The sequence below is a fragment of the Xiphophorus couchianus genome, chromosome 15, assembly GCF_001444195.1.
Source record: "Xiphophorus couchianus chromosome 15, X_couchianus-1.0, whole genome shotgun sequence".
Classification (NCBI taxonomy): domain Eukaryota; kingdom Metazoa; phylum Chordata; class Actinopteri; order Cyprinodontiformes; family Poeciliidae; genus Xiphophorus; species Xiphophorus couchianus.
Genome location: NC_040242.1, coordinates 6746686 through 6766275, shown reverse-complemented (window position 1 = coordinate 6766275; position 19590 = coordinate 6746686). Strand labels below are relative to the sequence as shown.

The window sequence follows — 19590 nt, the reverse complement described above, 5'->3', positions numbered from 1 at the left end:
AATTGCACATGAAAGAAATGATGGTCACAGTCAAAACACACTATAACAGAAAACTATGAAGAGGCAAATCCTAAATGACTTATTAAGATATTCAGGAAAATATTTTGAGTAAAAATATTCAATTAAAAGTTTTAACATATAAAAATCCTACTCCTTTTTGGTAACACCTTCAAAACCTAGACATTATCCAGTAACATATTCTTAATGATTCATTTCTTAAAGTACATAGTTAAACATGTCCATTCATTGAACCAAGAATATACTTTCTGGAAGTCAACAGTGCCACTCTGCAGCCTGCAAAACCATATTAATTTATTTGTTTAATTTCACCTTTCCTGTGCTGCATGCATTATGATCTAATTTAAAAATACCACTGATATTTGATTGGGTAGACTGTACACCAAATTTAAGCTACTCTCCACCAATGCATGGCAAAATCATTCTCTCTCTTTTTTAAAATCCAAATTAGCATGTGTTGCAACTTTCTTGTTTGCATAACATCTATTTTAAAACAGCATTTCTTCTTTTAATCATACTCCCTTTCATCCTTATTCTGTTGTTTTTAATATTATTGACTGTGAATTGCAGCTGTGTTGTCATTTCTTATAAATTTTTTTGAATCTCACTTTCAGTTTAGATTCATGAATTTTATAACAGCAAAATTGTTTCCATGTCAGTCGCAGTGTGCAGTTAAATAAAATCTTTAAATGTTTAATAAAAATGAATGAATTTAACAACACACTGTGTAAAATTCCACATGAAGTCATGAGCTTTAACTTTAGTGCACATGCTTGAAAAAAAATCTTTGAGCTTCATGTCATTCTGAAATGCATCAATAGGTGGCAGCATTACAGGTTATCTGTCTTGAATCACAGATATTACTACGAAGAAGGAGGTTGGCTCTGTAATTTAGCCCAAGCTAACCCAGTGAAGTAATGCTTGCCTTTTTCTTACCATGTGGATTTAAAAAGAAAGAAAACACCTTGGAAAGAGAGAAGTAATTTTCGGGTGGTGCACTGCATTGACTCTTCACAGCCCATGTTGTGTTTAAATTCGTTCCCGCCCGTCGGAATGCTGCCCGGGCTTAAACTTGTTGGCTGATCCCTTTGAATTAGCAGCTACTGGGCCTTGAAGCCGCAGTGCTCGAGTGTATTGTTAATCCGGGATCAGGGATCTGTGACCGACGGATACTTATTTAAGGTTTTGCTCATTTTTACAAGTCTATTCTTAACATGTCGCACACTGGACCCCCTCCTCGATGGCGTAACTGTCCCAGGAGAGGGCAGCCTGTGGCAGGTAAATAATAACATACATCACATAGATATGGGCTAATTTTTAAAATGTTATCTTCTGCAAGCTATGTAGAGTGAATTAACTTGTTTGCCCTATAACATGTGGACAGAACTAGATTCGCTGCGTTCTCTAAAAATGAAGTTGAAGATAATTTAGGAAAAACTAGCTGTCTCAGTTTGTTGTTGTTTATCTTAGAAGGCTTACAAGAATGTGAGTGTACAGTGCTATCCAAGTGAAATAGCTATATTTAGTAAATAAACCAGTGATAGGTTTTTGCCGCCGAGTTCCATAGCTCACTTACAAAATTACATAAATTTTATATGTTTTAAATTTGCATTTGGATTTTGTTGTGTTTTTGTATACCTAATGAATTTGCCGGATTTATTCAATGAAGTCTGTCGTGACGCTTCTCACATGCCACCTTTAAGGGCGTGCAGGTTAAATACGCATGTAGTGGCTTTCGGTGGTGCTTTAAAACCAAAGTAGTATTCATGGGCAACATTATTCAATTGGGCAAAAGTTGCATTAAACATTTTGTTTCCGTCTACAAGCTTCCTAGTATCACGTGTCAAAACAAACCGAGGCTAGGCATGGTGCACGACGGACAGAGCTGCTCTTGTACGAAGTGCCAGAAACTCCTCTGCCTAGAATTGCAGCCATTAGCACACACGTTCAGTTAACGTTTAATGCACAGGTGCACACAAGTAAATTTCCCTGAAAGGTTTCACTACACAGCTTTCAATTTTTGCTATTTATCTCATGTGTGGAATCCTAGGGATTTTGCAATGAGTAGCATTAGCCCAGAAGATTTTTGATCTAGTGTCTCGCAAAATCTTAATTTCACCCTATGGTCAGAATAATCTGGCTTTTACGATTAGAAGCAATGGATTGCAGTAAATCCAATTAAAAATCAATGATCAATTGTTAATTTAATGATATGACAGTGGTAATATGGATGTTTTGTGGTAGAATATTCATCTGCTGCACCACTCCATCTGGAGAAAGCAAATCTAAGTTACAAAATCCTTGTATTCCTTTGCAACCTGAGAATGAAGATATTAAGAAAAAATAATAAAAAAATATTCTACCCATCTTTCTGACTTTATAAGTTCATAAGGATATTTTGTATTTACAATTACATTGTCATAAAATTTGGAGTTCTAAAAAGAATAATGCATAAAAACCCTGACCTAAAAAGAATAAATATGTAATATCTTATTAAGCAGATTACTCTAAAACTAAAGAATACTTTCACAAGGTGATAAACACCAAAGTAAAAAAACAGTATTAGAAACAGATGGTTATCTATTAGAAGCAAAAAGGAAAAACAGTTAAAATACCTCAATACAAGTAACAGCAAAGACAATTAAGATATGAGGAAGAAAGAACATTAAAGTGTTGAGATAATCTACTTACCCTAGGCTAAAATAAATCAGTATAGTAGTTCAAGGTAATGCCTTAATTAAAAATCTTTGCAAAAAAAGTTACTTTACTGATTTAACATTTATTGATAATGGTTTAATGACTCTTTTTTTCCTAGGTAAATTCCTGCCTATGAAAACGATGTTGGGCCCCAGATATGATGACCAAGTCGCAGAGGAGAACAGGTTTCATCCGAGCATGTTGTCCAACTATTTAAAAAGCCTCAAAGTAAGGAAATTACTAAAGACAAAAGCACTGACATTGAGAAGAAAACCCATTGCTTCACTGTCTCTGTCTTTTCCTCAGGTGAAAATGGGTTTGCTTGTAGATTTGACAAACACTACTCGCTTTTATGACCGCAACGATATTGAGAAAGAAGGAATTAAATATCTGAAGCTCCAGTGCAAAGGGTATGAGCCGATTTCACTGTAAATCTAAACAATTAAAGGTGTTGAAGTTCTGTCTGTGTTTAATGTCCTGGAATTTGTTAATCCATACTTTTAAAGCCATGGGGAATGCCCTTCTAAAGAGACAACTGCAGTGTTCATCAGGCTCTGTGAGGACTTCATAGAGAAGAATCCCACAGAACTGATCGGTAAGCCATCTCTGTCTATTAATTCTCTTGGTTATTTTCCTGTCATCTTTCTAGTAGAGAACATTATACAGTTCAAAGGCAATGCATTGGTATACATTGGGGACATGTATGTATGCTTATTATTTTGAAGATGTTAATACATTTCAGACATATTTTCTCCCATTTTTGTGGCATTTAGCAAAAAGAAATAATTTTAATGATTCTAGCAGACCTGATTTAGCTTTAGACAGCTAAAAGAAAATTATGTGTTCATTTATGTGGTGCATGCAAATATCTGGTTGAATCTGTATAAAAAGAAATCCATTTTATTTGGTGTTTTGATTTTGCTGTGATTGTTATGATTGTTATTACATTCTGACATTTTCAAGAATTATTTTCCAGTTAAGGAAAACGTCATACTTCATTCAAACCTATTCACTTTAGTTTTTAGTGTGGCAGCTTGTATTGAGTCTAGATCATCATTAAGGGCTCTGATAAATACAATTAATTGCAAAGTTTCACATAGTTTGACAGCAATGTTTCAGGGTTACTTTATTTTTTATTTTATTTTGTTTATTTTTCATTTTTAAACATCTTTTTCTCCTTCAGTAGTTTGATTCTGGGGAAAACTCTTTTTGCAATATACTGCCGTTTACAGTGCATTTACTAAAGTTTACAGTAACTTTGTAGACATGATTTTACTCATGTTCAAGAAGGTGATTTAAGTTAATTTCAAAATTAAAGATAAGGCTGAAGGGCTAAAGTAGATGTTATTAGATTATGGAGAAGATGCAGTTATTTTGAAGCACTACCATTTGTTTACAGCAGAGGGCAGCATTACTATTCAATATGATCCTTTTACAGCAAAGTGTGTTTGCAGGCTTTGTCTAAATAAATGTCTTCCATATGTTTTACTTGCATATTTGTTCACACACATCAATTAGGCTCTTATTGGGGTCTGTTCTGTTTGTAGAACCACGCAGAATAAGCCACCCTGATTAAGTTTTTCATTATTAGTGGTAAAGAGAGTGGGTGAATTTCACACACGCTCCCAAAACAGTTTGATGTCTGTGGAAGTCAGTATTATATTCATTTGTAAAAGTGTAGGAGTTATCATTAGAACAGAAACAGCTCTCCTGGTGAACATTGTGTAGGTGATTGTGGGTGAAGGAGCATCAGTTGGTGTCTAAATTATTTTTTCTTTCCAACTGAAAATGTCAGTGTGTGGGCTTTTATTGTATTGTTTTATGACTTTTGTTTTATGTAGTGCCTTCATAGATCCTTTAATTTTTTTAACGTTTACTATTTTTTGCTTATTTCATTTTTATTTTAGTCAAAGCAATTAGTGTCTGAATAAATAATTAACAACAAAAGGAATCGTTTAGTTGAGAAATAATTCTTACCATGTCCTAGTCAAGCATGAAACTGCGAAGACATGCAGTGTCACGCTGTTGGCAGCAGGGGGCTCTCTTACACCTCGACTTTCTATTCATTGACTTTTTGCCTCCAAATTCAGCCTTGCCTTGTAAATCGAGTAGCCTGAGCACTAAAGCAGAGTGTCTGATCGTCATCTCAACAGCATCCTGTCTTTAGCCAGCTGGTAATCAGGGTTGGCTTTCTCTGCAGAGCACATATCCAATTGAAACAGCTGGGTTGATAAAGGCCGGTCAAACCTCCTAACATGGAGAACTTCTACTCCAGACAACTTTCATTTTGTTTCATTTCAAAGCTTTTGTACACCTCGCTACGGGAAAAAAGAATTAGTTTCTTACATATGGTGCATTTGGGGGGATAAATGTCTCTGCTTTTGTTTGCTTTCATTGTTTTTTTTTTTTAGGATTTTCTATTCATGCTTAATTTCCCTAACTGTTTCACACATCTTTGAGTCTCCTGTGTTTGTCCAGCAGCTGGTTTGAGGCAGATTCTTGATGTAGGTATAAAGTCAGAAAGCACTCTGAGATGATTCACTCCAGTTCTCAAAACATGGACTCATCTCAGAGAGGTTGACACGAACAGAAAGGGGATAACATGCTCTTTCTTTTTTTTTTTGATTTATTGGATTTTATCAAGACTCTAAAAATAAATAACGTTTTCTAACCACAATGCTTTGCATGGTGTATTCCTCTGATTGTATAGAAGTTTGCATCTACCGCACATTTAATTTGCTGTTTTTTTCAAACATTTTTATGTCTCCTGAAGGAGTGCACTGCACGCATGGCTTCAATCGGACAGGCTTTCTGATATGTGCGTACCTGGTGGAGAAGATGGACTGGAGGTAAGAGCTGACTATGATCGTTCATACGTCTGAGTGCAGGATTACAGAAAGATCCAGGACCCCGAGCGTGCGCCCATACACCTGTGAGCTGCTCGCAGTCGTCTCGCTTGATAACTCAGACTATCCAGAGTCTCTCCAGTGGATTGCATCATTACTTCAGTTTCATCCTCCCAGCAGTCTTTCTTCAGCTTGCCTTTTGTGCTATTTTTTTCCCTTTTTTGTCTCTGAGAGATTACAGAATGTGTGATGCCACATGAGTGCACTCTGTCAGTACCAATCAACACGGAGCATCGCAAAGGCCGGCCAGGTAGCGGCGACCGGGCCTTTTTCAGAGATGGAAATGGTTTCCAGAAGCCGAGCAGGATGGCTGGGGGTTGGGGGTGCATCTTTGCTCTGAGGTGGAGAATCTCTGGAGATGTGGGGGCTGAATTAAACCCTCCCACCTCCCACTGTTTCCTGTGAAATGAAAATTCTCAGGCCGTTTTCAGCTGTCATCCACTGTTAATGTGTTGAAAGATAATTCAGCTCTGAAACTGTTAACAGTGGTCCAAATTTATTTATTTATCTGTTATTTTTGGATTGTTGCTGGAAATAGAAATGGAATTGTCATTAATGTGCGATTAGGCCTGCAATAACAGTTTATCTATGATGATGTGAATGCCAAGTAATTTTTTTGTTTATGTCCACGGTTTAAGTTCAGACTGCAACTTCCGACTTTAAAACATAAAACACATAGTTTGTTTTGAGTGAAATTTTAATTTGGGAAGTTTCTGCTGTTAATCAATATCTTATACCCTAAGGAGCTCAATGTGGATGAAAAATAGCCTCTTTAGGCTGTAAAAGCTAAACTAGAATCCATCATAATAATTGCAGGATTTAGCCCAGTTACACCAGATGTTGCACAAAGCCATGTTGGACGGCATCCCTTTAAGCTGTTTGTTAAAGGGCAAGCAGGTAAAAAAATAAAAATGACTTGACAGGTGACTGGATTAGCCACGTCTTCTATTATGAATTAGAGCAGATGGAAGGTTAAAGTCTTGATAAAGCCATGAAGCCATTGAGAAAAGCCTTCTGTTCTACTTTTAGGCACCAGATTTCTGTCCTCGAAGTTTTTGCATTTTGTTGTGTACGGACATAATTTTCAATGTAATTTTGTGAGATTTTATGTTGATAAGAAACACAAAAAGACAAATATTTGGTAAGCAAGAGGAAAATTATTCATAGTTTTAAGTGAAAATCTGAAATGCATGGCATGCTTTACTATTCAGCCTGACAAAAATGATTAGAGAATGACACAACTGTGAACCTACAAAGAAATGGTTACCCAATTAAACCGACAGACTAGACAAAGTGAAACTTAATCAAACCTTCTGCTATCCTCTGTTGGGGAAGCAACATCAGAGCCTTTAGAGACTTAAAAATGCTAAACTACCTGAGATTGAAGGCTGGTTCTGTTCTGGGGACCACCAGAACAGAACCAACAAGAAGAGTTTCAACTATACTTAATTTCCCTTTGGGAGTAATGAAGGTTTTGAATTGAAATGACCACAATGGATAGAGCTAAATATTACGCAATCTTGATATATTCAGAATGATGCTAGAATGCTCCAATCAAAGTCCAGATCAAAATAAAACTGACAATCTATGGTAAGACTTAGACATTGAAGAGAAAATTTGGTTCTACGAAGTATTGAGTCTTAAAGGTTTAACACAAATTCAGGCCACACCTGCTTTTTATATATATATAAAACAAAGCAAAACAAAACAGAGTATTCCAACTATGGTCTACTTTATGCTGGTCTATTATGTAAACTTCCAAAGCAATGCATTGTAGTTTGTTGGTTTAGGCTGATGAGCTGTGAAGAGGTGAAGAATTGGTTTTAGAATTGAGGCCACAGTAGCACCACCTCTATTAGCGAAGGTCCTTCTGTTTCACTATGCAACCCAAACTGCTCCAAAATACCTGTGTTGGAGCCTAAATTCATGAATTTTAAAATGAATACAATTTCCTTTGTGTTTATAATGACAATAAGAGCCATGTTGTAACCTTAAGCTGCTAAAAAGTATAAATCAGTCCTCTCATTTAGCTGCTGCAGCCTTAAAAGACTGTTTGTAACTAAATTTGAATACACTTAGACTTTTTACAAAATGATTATGGTACTTTGATCAAATCCAGTCATCATCTGTAATATAGGAAATATTTATTATCTCTTTAGGAACAGAAAACATCACATTGAAAACTTAACATCGCAGTAGTGGTGATATGAAGTTTTTATTTATTTTCCTGCCCGGGTGAGTTTTTACCAAACACAAACCCTCCCCATCTGTTTTGTTCTTTTCCTTATCAGCATCGAGGCAGCTGTGGCTGCTTTCGCCCAGGCTCGGGCTCCTGGGATCTATAAGGGAGACTACCTCAAAGAGCTTTTCTGTCGCTATGGTGACGAAGAGGACACGCCTCCAGCCCCCGCGCTGCCCGAGTGGTGCTTCGACGACGACGACGATGGCGGCGATGTGGACGACGACGGCAACGCGGTCGGCCAGGAGTCGGGCCCCAGCTCCTCGGGGTTGGCGCCGGGCAAGAGGAAGAAGGAGAAACTAAAACTGGTCAGAGGCTCCGTACTGGCTGATGTGATGTGATGCAGGATTGTAAAAATAGTCCCCTCTATATATATAGATATATATATTAATTAACCACATGTGATAAACAAATTGTAATTATAATCTTAGATTTACTGCTGCAGTGAGACGCTACTTCAAAAATAACGGAGAATAACATGTATTTTTTAACTTTTTATTGCGCCCACATTGAAAACCTGAGTCAAGGCGAACCTAATAGGCGAGAATATGATCCACCAGACAGATCTGGAGAAGAGAGCAGCAGCTCTTAGAGCCGTTACTGCAGCACTCGGCTGTCGTTAAGGAATACTGTCTCTCGGTTGAGAGGCCCACCTCTTCAGTTAGACCAGTCTGTGGCTGCCTGGCTGTTAGGAGAAAAATATGTGCAGAGCCCGAGAGTATTTGTGGAAACACTTGACTTCAATGTTTAATGATAACCAGAGTAATTGGGTGGTTTTAAAACATTTTTTGTTCCTTCTGAGCCTGCTAAAGTCCTCCAATCTTTTCATAATTATTCTAAAAGTATAATTTCATCCATTAGCCCACCTGCTTCTTTTATGGATTTTTAAAAAATGAATTTATTTCTTGTTTCTTGTGGCCACCCAGAATCCACTTCTGCTGCTCTGTTGGACTCTGCAGCTCTGATCTCAGGAGATTAGCCACACTCTCTGCCAGGTCAGAGGCATTCGAGGTGAGGGAGAAATTAGATCCCTTTTCTCACTCGTGTGCACTCTGCTGTAACAAACCATTTTAGAGGAAGCTGGAACATATCGCTGATGGTAAATTGCTGGAGGCCAAGCCATTACCCAGTATTATCATGATCAACTTTTAAAGCAATCGGAATGATATAATCCCTCTCTCTTCAGGTTTGTTTTTGAACAAACAGTGGAGCTTATAGAACAGATCACTTATGTGACTGATTAAATCATTTCTCTATTGACTAAATGACTTTGTTTTGTTTCAAAGTCAGAATTTTAAATAATGCGTAGTCTTAATGTAGTAGTTAATGTGCAAAATTTGAGTTAAGTGGCAACACTTCAAAAACTCCATTTTGGAAATCATTAGAAAATCCGCTAAGTTATCAATAATGGGAATAGTAGGCCTTCACAAGTTTTGTTCATCCCTTGGTACAATTCCCAGAAGATTGAAAGTGACATATTCATCTGTAAGTATGTGTGTCCCAGAGATCATGAATGCATTTTGGACCAATTTCAGCAAATTCAACCACAGAACAAAAGCAAAAAACAAGGGGAAGATTCATTATCCACAGTGAAAAAGGTTGAGTGTAGAACAAGCCATTATTTTGAAATCAAAATTAAATGCTGGATTATAGTTTGAAATTGCAATTGGACAAATAATTCTTTGTGACATTTTGGTCTGGTGAAGCTGAACTTGGGATGTTTGGACATAATGACCATTACAACATTTTGGAATAAAAAGGGGAGTGTTTTGCTGCAGAGTGTAAAATGGATAGCATCACAAAAGGCGTTATGTGGAAATATTGGAGCAACAACTCCAATATTGGAGTGTGTGAGCAAGGTGGCTTCAAATCTGTTACACCATATTTGTCAGTGAGAATGGGGCAAATAACCAAAAAGCCATTATTGGAGAAATCTTGACTTAAAACAAAATTGTTTGGTCTAATTTCATGTCAGCTAAAAAAAAACGTTTTGACTTTAATGTCTGTGCTCCTTTATATTTTGTTAATTGCTGAATGGAGTGCATATGACATTACTAAGTTTTCTTTCCTCTGCAGCTATTTTTCCTAATACGGATTTGCTGTATTTGAGATGACACACTGTTGTGCCTCATCTGTTTCTGTTTGTCTCTTTTTACTCTCACATTGAAGCAGTTAGCAGGACTTACCTGCTCAGAACAAGCATCAAAAAACAAGCAAATGAAAGGAGGAAGTACTTTAGAAGTGATTGTGTCAGCAGTATAAGAGCAAGGTTAAAGCTGTAGTGAGACTGAGTCGAGGCAGAATAGCAAGCTTTATGAGGCTAATACTCTAAATAATTAATGTGTCAATGTTTTTAGATGGTTAAAAATAAAAATAGGGTTTTTCTTTGAATATCTCTGCCTGCTCCTTTTGCACTCGGCAACTCAGAACCAAAGAAACATCTGTTTTGGATCACTGTGTAGGAGGAGGTGAATGTTTATTCCAAACTCCACACCTTTTTACTTTCCTCTTTCTTTTACTTTCTCCTCTCAGGGTGCAGTGTTTCTTGAAGGGATCTCAGTGAAAGGGGTCACACAGGTCACGACCCAACCCAAGTTGGGCGAGATCCAAAGAATGTGTCAGGAGATGGCCGAGTGGGACAGGTGAGGCGCTCCTTAGTCACGCTCCTCTCTCTCTCTTTTGGGAAACTGTGTGTATACAAATGTATGTAGGTGTACATAGTTAGGAGTGACTCATCTGTTTCAACTTTATTTTCTCCTTGTTTTTTATTTTTTGGAGCATCTTCACACTTTCAGGCAGGGGGTAAAATCAGAAATAGATTTTTATATTTTAGGGGAATATACCGTAGCAGTTTTGTTTTTTTTAACGGAACTTGCCAGCCCCGCTGAGCTGTCTCATCCCAGCACAGAGAACAATCCACACTGTAATTTGCTTGCTTTTAAATACTTTCTTTAAGCGCTGTGTGCTAATTTCTAGTTTTACAATGTCATCTAAATGGGCTGATGCAGAGGGTTTTTCCATGAAGGGTTTCAAAAGAGAAAATGTTCTCGAAGTAATCGGTGTGTAGAACCAAAATTACGTGGAGTGTCCTTTATTTATCTTATCTATTGTAGAGGGGCAACATTTTCCATGCTTTCTGAGCTCATCCTTTCACTTTTACAGACTTTATAATATACTGAATGTTTTTAAGGAAATAACTAGGCAGTTAAAGCTGCAACATTTCTACAGTTCAAGCTTAAAAACTCCCAAACAAGCTTTATATCTATGAAATATTTATTTATTAATAAACATCAAATTTAGTCATTTTTTCAAGCACTCTTTGATGCATGCAAAACAATCAAAGCAGAAAAGCCTCCCCTAACCATAACACTTTAATCTCTGTTCTTAATAGTTTTATATAAGATTTTTATTTATTTAACTTTTATTTAGTCAGATGAGACAAGTAAGAATTAGTCTTATTTACACAACTAACCCGGGATCTGCATTTGGTTTACGAGCGAGCACGTCCTCTTGTTCTGGTATCAGAATAATTCAATATACACCCGTACATCTAAAGATCAAAGATTTCTCCAGAAGTCCTGATCTTTGTTTATGTTCACTTTATTAAACCTTAATCTGGTCTTTATCTTGAAAGGTGGAACAAATGTTTCCTCTTTGCATGCCTCCCATTAGAGTTAAATGTGCACAGTCTTTTTCTGACTGTACAAGTACCTGCTGTAGGTTTCAGGATGACACTTCAGGAATTTCGGGAACTTCTTCTGTCACCTTCTCATCTCCTCATGAGATAAGCTTGCTTGTATGACCATGTTTGTAGTTGTTTTTGTCCTCCATCTTTTTTCGATACAGTGCCAGGGTTGATTTCTACTTCTTTTGAGACTCTTTAAAAAGCCCAGGCTTTTTTTTTGAAGCCCTCATATATCTCCTTTGATCTCATTCATGATGTTCACTCTCACTTCAACAATCAGAAGCTCACTAGACAAAGTCTTTCATGTGTAAACAAGACAATCTGGCCTCAAAATGCAGACCAGCAATGTTTTAATCATATGCTCTTGATGTCATACATGTGGGTGAGATTTTTAGCCATTTTAAGCGGAAACTAATGTTTGCCATAATAATCTGATTATTATTAACCATCAGTGGTTTTCTGTCTAAATATTAAAATACTTGCATTTGTGTCCATTGCTTGTTGAAATGAAAGTCAGTTTCAAGTGTTTCTCTCTGCTGTTTACTAACTCTTGATGTAATTTAATGTTTTTTTAGCCAGTCACTGTTTCCTTTCAGTGTCACATGTATCATGTTTGGATTTTCAAGCAATTATTTACATAAAACTCCTTCTATAAGATTTGTAAACTTTGGGCTTGATAAAGAATTACTGTATTAGACTTAATATTGAGCTAAGAAGAGATGCTGCGTAGTTTTCAATAAGAGTGTATATATGTGATCGATGTCTTGCGTAATAATGGATGTTCCTGTGAAATAAATTGCTAATTTTTGTTTTATATGATGTAATGTTTTATGTGATTTAATGAAATATTGGACTAAATGTGAGCCCGATTACAATATTTTCTGATAACAGGTCTGGATTTCCGGGTGCGCAGCCAGTGTCCATGGACCGACAAAATCTTCGTTTTCTAGAGCAGAATCCTTATAAAGTCAGCTGGAAAGCTGATGGCACACGGTAAGTTGATTTTCTTTTTTTTGCAGCACATGCCAGTGCAGGTGCCATACTTTCTATCTCTGATGAGATAGAATTTGTGTGTCTAATTGATTGAGCTTGTTCTGAGTCAATGGGAACACATTGAGTTTATGTCTTCAAGGAGAGCTGTGCAACGTTTGTTTAATTCATCATCCAAGGTGCTGAAAACACATTTCTCCCTTGCAGGTTTTCTTTTTTTTTTTTTTTGCTTTCCTGTCACACTTAAATGTTTCAAATCATCAAACTAAAATTTAATACCAGACAATGATAACCTGAGTAAATACAAACTGTAGTTTTCAAGAGATTATTTTATTCATTACATGAATTCAGACCAACCTGATTCTATATGAAAAGTAATTCACCTAAATTTAATCAATGCTTGATCTGTCTTCTACTATAAAGCGTCTACAACTGGCAATGAGCCAGACATATCACTCTTCTTTTTTTTTTTTTTTTTTGCACAATTGTTTGAATTCTGCCACATTGAAATGTTTTCAACATACGTTTCAAAGTCATGCCACAGCTTCTTAATCACACTGAAGCCTAGTCTTTGACTAGACCACTCCAAAACTGTTGACTTTTTTAGATTTTGAGAGGTGGACTCACTGAGAACAAAATTTTGGTTTTCATCAACTGTTTCAAGTTATTCGGTTCCTTACGCAGAAAAGCAGCCCCAAATCATCACACTGAAACCTTGAAATATGACAGAAAAACAGAAAATAATATCAAGACACATTTATTCAAAGTACACAGCGACTGTAAAACTTTGCAGTATGATTAAAGGATAGAAAGACAATCAATGATTCCTTTTCAGTAACTTTTATCATGGGAATTTAGAATCACTTGAGCCTGAAGAAGTAATGATTCTGTATGTTATGAAATGCTTTATACCTTACTGCAGCAGTTTTGATTCCAGAACCTAAACTTTGGAAAACAGTTCTGGTCTCATGGGAGTACACTAGGATAAAACAGCACCAGAAGGTCCTTAAAGTATGACTGAGCTTAGCCATCAAGACTTTGTTTGTGAGGTCTGAAAGGAAGCTTAACACGACTTGTACTCCCTCATTAAGTTTTAATTACAGTATATAGCTAATCAAGCAGGCTGCTCTCTGTATGGCAGTGAAGATGTGTAAATTAGCTGCTCTGATGGATAAATCCAGACTCAGAGGAATGACTTTGTCCAGTCTGTCATCCATGAAGAATAAGAAATGCACCAGGGCACTTGCTCTTTCCCGTCACGTTGTCCTGTGAATTTGTTGTTTTCTTTTGTTTCATGTCTCTCTACTGCTCGAGGCCACTGCTGCAAGGGAAGAGAGACATTTTAGTATTCTGCTAGTCGGCTGTGAAGCACTGCCTCTTTGACTGGTGCAAATGCGCTGTGTGCAGATGAATATTTAATGACTGCAGTCAATTTCAGAATTTTACATATCGGCGCTTTAATTTCCTGTAAGCGGGAGACTTGGAGGGAACAGATTTGGCTCCTGACCAGGACGCTGCTAATGTGCGTAATTAGCTGCTGTTATCTGCAAAACGCTTGAGAATGCAGTTAAAAGTTTTCTTAAATTTGATCAGAGACTTTGAGCTCTTCCTCTGCTTACCTAAACTCTTGACGTGCAACCTGTCTTCCCTCCAGCAACTGGAGTTTTAAAGGGTAGCGATGCTGTATGTGATTTCATCAGTAGTGATGCAGAAATGAAGCGCAGCATGTTGTGTGTGACTCATCACCCAGGCTCAGGATATGCACTATGCTGATATTACTTTTTTTTTTTACTCTCCTCATCGTTAGTAAGAAACATTTTAATGTTGGGAATAAAAAACAACAACAAGCAGGGCATACTGCATTGAACTGTATCATCACAATACTTATGTTTTATTTGCTTTGAGAAATTTTTGGGTTATCAGTGGTCAGAGACAAATACCATGAAAAATATTGATTATTAATTCTTGATCCCACTCTATTCATTGTTAAAATCTAAAAAAAAACCCATAAAATTTTAAAAATATAACAAGACTGATAAATGTAAAGGTAGTGTGCATGCTTAGTAGAATGTGCTGTTTGCAAAAGTGTAATGATCATAACTGAATTGCAGTAAATTATTCTTATCATGTACTCAATGAAAAGTGCAGGACATTTTTAATTAAGTGTTTTCTGATTCTAATTAAATAAATTGTATTTTAAAATTCATTATTTTTAGCAATGGTGTACACTTTTTTAAATTATTTTTTGTGAAAAGGTAAACCAAACAAAAGGAAAATTAACCAACTTTATTGTTCTTCTAGAGATCCTCTCTGTCCCAAGAAAATGATCCTGGCAGTCTCATTTTGTGACTGCAGGGCTGTGCATCAGCAAACCTGACAGCTCAACTGCATTGCTCACTAACACAATAACAAGCAAAAAATGATGACAAACTGCTGAAGTGAATCTACTTAGCTAAAAATAATTTGCAGTCTTTCCCTCATGCACAGAGCAGCCATACAGCAAACAATAAACTGTCACTGTCTTATCTGGCAAGTGCATGGCTTCTAATGGGCTTTGGAAAATCTGCGAATTGGCCAAGAGGAGAAACTTCAACTCAGTTGAATTTTAAATCGGCTTGTTATAGGGTCTTCTGACATTGGTTGATTGGTTTGTGCATCAGTAAGGAAGGAGGAAAAGGAGCAAGATGACGGGAGGAGGTGTGAGCGGTTTGGGTTTTAAAGAAATGACTTGGATTTTCTTGATGAAGGACTTTGGAAAGTTTTGGATTTCCTGTATTAAGATTACTCTAATTCATTTTCGTTCCTCAAAGATTCAGTTAAAATAATTATCAATTATGAATTACTCTCTATTAGATAATGAGGTTTAATCAGAATGAATGTTCTCAGAAGACTGAGCTGCTTGGTTTAAATCCAGTTAAAAGATATAAATAAACTAAGCATTTGTTTTACTTATGAAAGTAAGTTACATAACGCACAAAGCATGTTGTTTTTCATTGTAAAGCTACAGCTTGCCTAGTTCAAGTCCTGAAACTATTTCCTCAACATAGTTGGGATCAGCTGTTCATTGTTGCATGACTTTGTGAGGTTGTATTGAAGCCTGCTTGTAGCCGTCAGAAAGAAGTTTGCTCTTAAAAATTGGACTTGGTTGCTTCTTTCCGGTTTGAAAAGAATAAACTATTATCCAAAATAAAGCAGTTGGAGAGTGCCGTTTTAGAACCACTTTGTCTTTGTTTACTCTTTGTAAATAAGGGAGGTTTTAGTCAACACTGTTATTTACAGAGTTCAGTGTTGGATTTTTTGAATAGTCATGAATTATGTATTTTCCAGATCCAGAAAGAATGGAGAAGATAGAAAAAAAATGACAAGAAAGTAGGATTTGAAAATATGTATGTATTTCAAGGCAGGTTTTACTTTACAGCATCATTCATACAAAGTGCTAAAGAAATTAAAAAATAGTTTAAAAGGCACTTTCAAGACAATATAAAAAGTAAACAAAACGCAATTTGAAAAATAAACAGATAAGACATGAAAAAATAAAATGATTTAGGCTTGTAGTGGTTTAAAGGAGTTTCATAGATGAGGAACTAAATACTACCGCCAAAGGAAATTACATTTGTCTACATTTCTTACACTTGAGGAAACCCTGACCCTATACATCTTTGACCATGGATATTCTGGATGATGTCACTGTAAGAGTCTGTTTTAAAAAAATAAATTTTTAATTAGTTTTATGTCATCTAATTTTCAAAACAATGAATTTGGAGGGTTTTGTTATATGCAAGCTATAATCATAAAAAGTAAAAGAAACAAATGCTTGAAGAATTTTTCTATGTGTATTAATCTGAGTTTTATTTTCTGAAATGACTATTGATGAATATTGGAACTTTTCCACAAGATTCCATGTTTTTTAGTTGCACCTGTAGAAAGCTGTGTGGCACCTGCATTGATATTGTAAGATGAGTAAAAGTGGAGATTGAGAATAGAATCTTGATGAATTCCACAAATGACACAAAGTTTTGTTTTAGTCTAAGTCAAATTTAAACCAATCCCTCCCATGTTTTTGGTCTCAGAATTTCTTCCCTGTACCATTCAATGTTGTCACAATCAGAGTTTTAAAAAAAAGTTTATCCAATAAAACTGTTTTGTTGTAGTTTTTTTAAAGTTGCACACTATCAATCAATCTATCCTTTCACTTGTTCATCTGTCTTTCATCCGTCCATCTCTCTGTCCATCTTTCTGTCTATCCAGCACCCGTGTACCTGCTAACCAATCTATCTAATCATCTGTTCTTTCATCCTCCCACCACTTTATCCATCCAATCTGTTCGCCCTTCCCTCATGTCCAGATTTGTAGGTTCAATAAAGATTCAGATCTGTATTCATGTCCCATTGGTCAATTAATTTTACAGCAATCCACAATAAAGACAACAACACACCAGCAATTAAAATTTAACTAGAAAGCTTTTCATAGAATTCCACTGCTTCAACCAAAGGTAAAGACTAAGACTAGACAGTAAAGCTGTACCACTACAAAAAATATCTGCCATAAATTTAACTATTTATTTGCTTCAATAAATCTGGAAATGCGAGTCACAAAGTTAAATTCCTATATGTATATTTTTTGAACTATGTTTATCATAACTCACTAACAAGATCTGGCAACATAAAGTTTCTTCACCTCTAATCTGAAAGGGCAGTCACAATTTCCTTTTTGTCTTTAAAGGGAAAATAACCCGAGCCTCATTGGGTTGACGAAAAATGCAGCACTTCCCCTTCACATACCACTAATGATGTGCAAAGCCCTTGGATCTGATTTAAGCCCTCCCCTGAAGCACGGCTGCTGTCAGTCATGCCGCAGGACTGGACTAGCAAAGCTGGCGCTCCTGCCGTCTACGCCTCATTAGGGCTAAAGAGCTTGGGGGACATGGCTCAGGGTGTAGGAATAAAATCCAAGCCTCACAGCGTCCATTAGAGGACAGGGAGACAGAAACGGAAGAGGCAGAGGCGAACAGACCTACACTTGTGTGCATAAAAGAGCACATTATATTTAATAGTTTCCTGATTTGTCGGAGGAAACGATTACAGTTTCTGCTGTGAACATTATTTCGGAGAAGTGGGGAAGAGATGAATCAGGTGAAACTGGGATGAAGAGCAGGGCCACTGGGAGTAGCAGTGAACTAATGGTCTTCCTCTTTTTTTTCTTCTGAGCACTTGACAACATTACCCATGGCTAACTGGCCAATTAGACAGCAGGGGAACCACTTCTGCTCAGCTCAGACCTGTTGTGTCCGTACTGGATGACAGATCTTCTCAGCTGTGGCTCTCAGCCTGTTTGATCTTTTGAGCCATTAGTCATTTTGTGACATAAAACCCATTATTCGTTTTCAAAAGGAGATTGTCCCGTTTGTGTGTACTATGATTTGCCTAAACTGAGCTGTGCAGACATTGGATTCTTTCTTCCTCACCCTGGTAAATCCTGCGATAACCGTGTCTACTCTCACCGTGAAAGTGCAGCAATATCTGGCCAGCACTTTATTTTTCCTCTTCTCCTCCTCCCGCATCTGATTCTTCTTTCAGATACTGTAAGACAGTGGGATATTGAACTCTTCTCTTTACCCTTAACTGTGTAGGCTCTTCACTGGACAAACATCTTTTAGAAGCACTTGGGAATAATTAAGTTATGGGCATAGCCTTATTGGATTTTCTTTAAATAATACTCAGTTAAAATGATTGTTAACTTTAAAGGGAGTGGCATCTACCTGCACTGGAGGAAAAATAGTGATGTTGTTTATTGACTTGTTACAATGATATGCTACCTTTGGTAATCTGCTCTTCAAGCTGTTTTGTTAAACTGCATTTTCAAGTTACTCACTGAAATGCGCACTTTTTCAGAGTATTTAATACTTAGAGTTTTGGGTTGAAGAAACTTCTTTTTTATATAATCTAACCACTGACTTGAGAAGTGAATTACACTTATAATTGCTTCATAACCTTTAAGGAAGAGTATATTCGGCGAACATTTTGGCCTCAAACTTGATGTGTTGGTAGCTTGAAAATTGGGCAAGTCCAAAGATTTTAGTGAATTTGACATGGGCCAAATTGCGATGCCTAGTTGACTACAAAATTTCAGCTCCTATGGGTTGTTCCCTGTGTGCAGCGACATGATCATGGGTGGGAAAACAACTAAAACTGTAGAAGCAGTTATTGTTGGATCTGATTGAAAGTTGTCAGAAAACACTGTGTTGTGTATGAGGCTGCATAGGTGCACATCAGTCAAAGTCTCCCTGCTGTTTTTGATGCCTGTGATCTCTTTCAACTGTACAATGAAACTGCCATAAACAGAAAAAGAAAAGGTTTGAGGAGCTCAAGTAGTTTGACATGTTGACTTGGCCTCCATACTCCCCAGATCCCAATCCAATCATACTTCTGTTGGATGCCATGATGGCCTCACCTCTGAACTTAAAGGATTTTCTAACATTTTAGTGCTACAGCACACCCTCCGGGGTCTTATGGAGTTCATGCCTCAACGAGCCATAAATTCAGCAAAAGAGAGACCAACATGCTTTTAGGAAGATAGTCCAAAAAGTTTTTTTCTGGTTTGTGTGTATTACAGCTATTGTATTGTACTTTTTGCTTCTTTTAACCCCAATTTAAAGGTGGTTTGAAATTCATTTTTGGCCTAAAATACTATTGTCCATATGCATTTAATTTAGTATATTAAAGCTTATTCAATTAGAAGTTAAACCCTAAATTTGTTTTTATTTTAGGGTCCCTTTATTTCTTTCCTTCTTCTAACTTTAGAGGTGTCTTTCTCACACTGTTTCTCCTGTCTCACATCAACTCCCTGCAAAACCTTCCTCTCTACATTCAGGAACCTTCTCATTTCTTTTCCTTTTTTCCTCCTCCTTCCCTGCCAAGTTCATATGCAACCTTTTCTCTCCAGTTCATCTGTTATTCCCTCCTCTGCAGATGTCCAACTCATCTCAGCCTTGCCTCTCTAAGTTCATCTCCAAATTGCTCAACCCGAGTTGCCCTTCTGATGCACTTATTTCTAGT

General features: G+C 36.8%; 1 protein-coding gene across 1 annotated transcript in view; it reads left to right on the top strand.

The window, feature by feature from the left end:
* Positions 1 to 1232: 1232 nt before the first annotated feature.
* Positions 1233 to 19590, top strand: part of rngtt (RNA guanylyltransferase and 5'-phosphatase) — an 87393-nt gene continuing 69035 nt past the window's right edge. Inside the window, exons 1-8 of the mRNA XM_028040626.1 lie at positions 1233 to 1296; positions 2834 to 2943; positions 3022 to 3125; positions 3222 to 3310; positions 5489 to 5564; positions 7913 to 8168; positions 10393 to 10502; positions 12437 to 12538. Of these exons, the coding sequence (XP_027896427.1) occupies positions 1233 to 1296; positions 2834 to 2943; positions 3022 to 3125; positions 3222 to 3310; positions 5489 to 5564; positions 7913 to 8168; positions 10393 to 10502; positions 12437 to 12538 (911 nt within the window). The remainder of the gene's footprint in view (positions 1297 to 2833; positions 2944 to 3021; positions 3126 to 3221; positions 3311 to 5488; positions 5565 to 7912; positions 8169 to 10392; positions 10503 to 12436; positions 12539 to 19590) is intronic.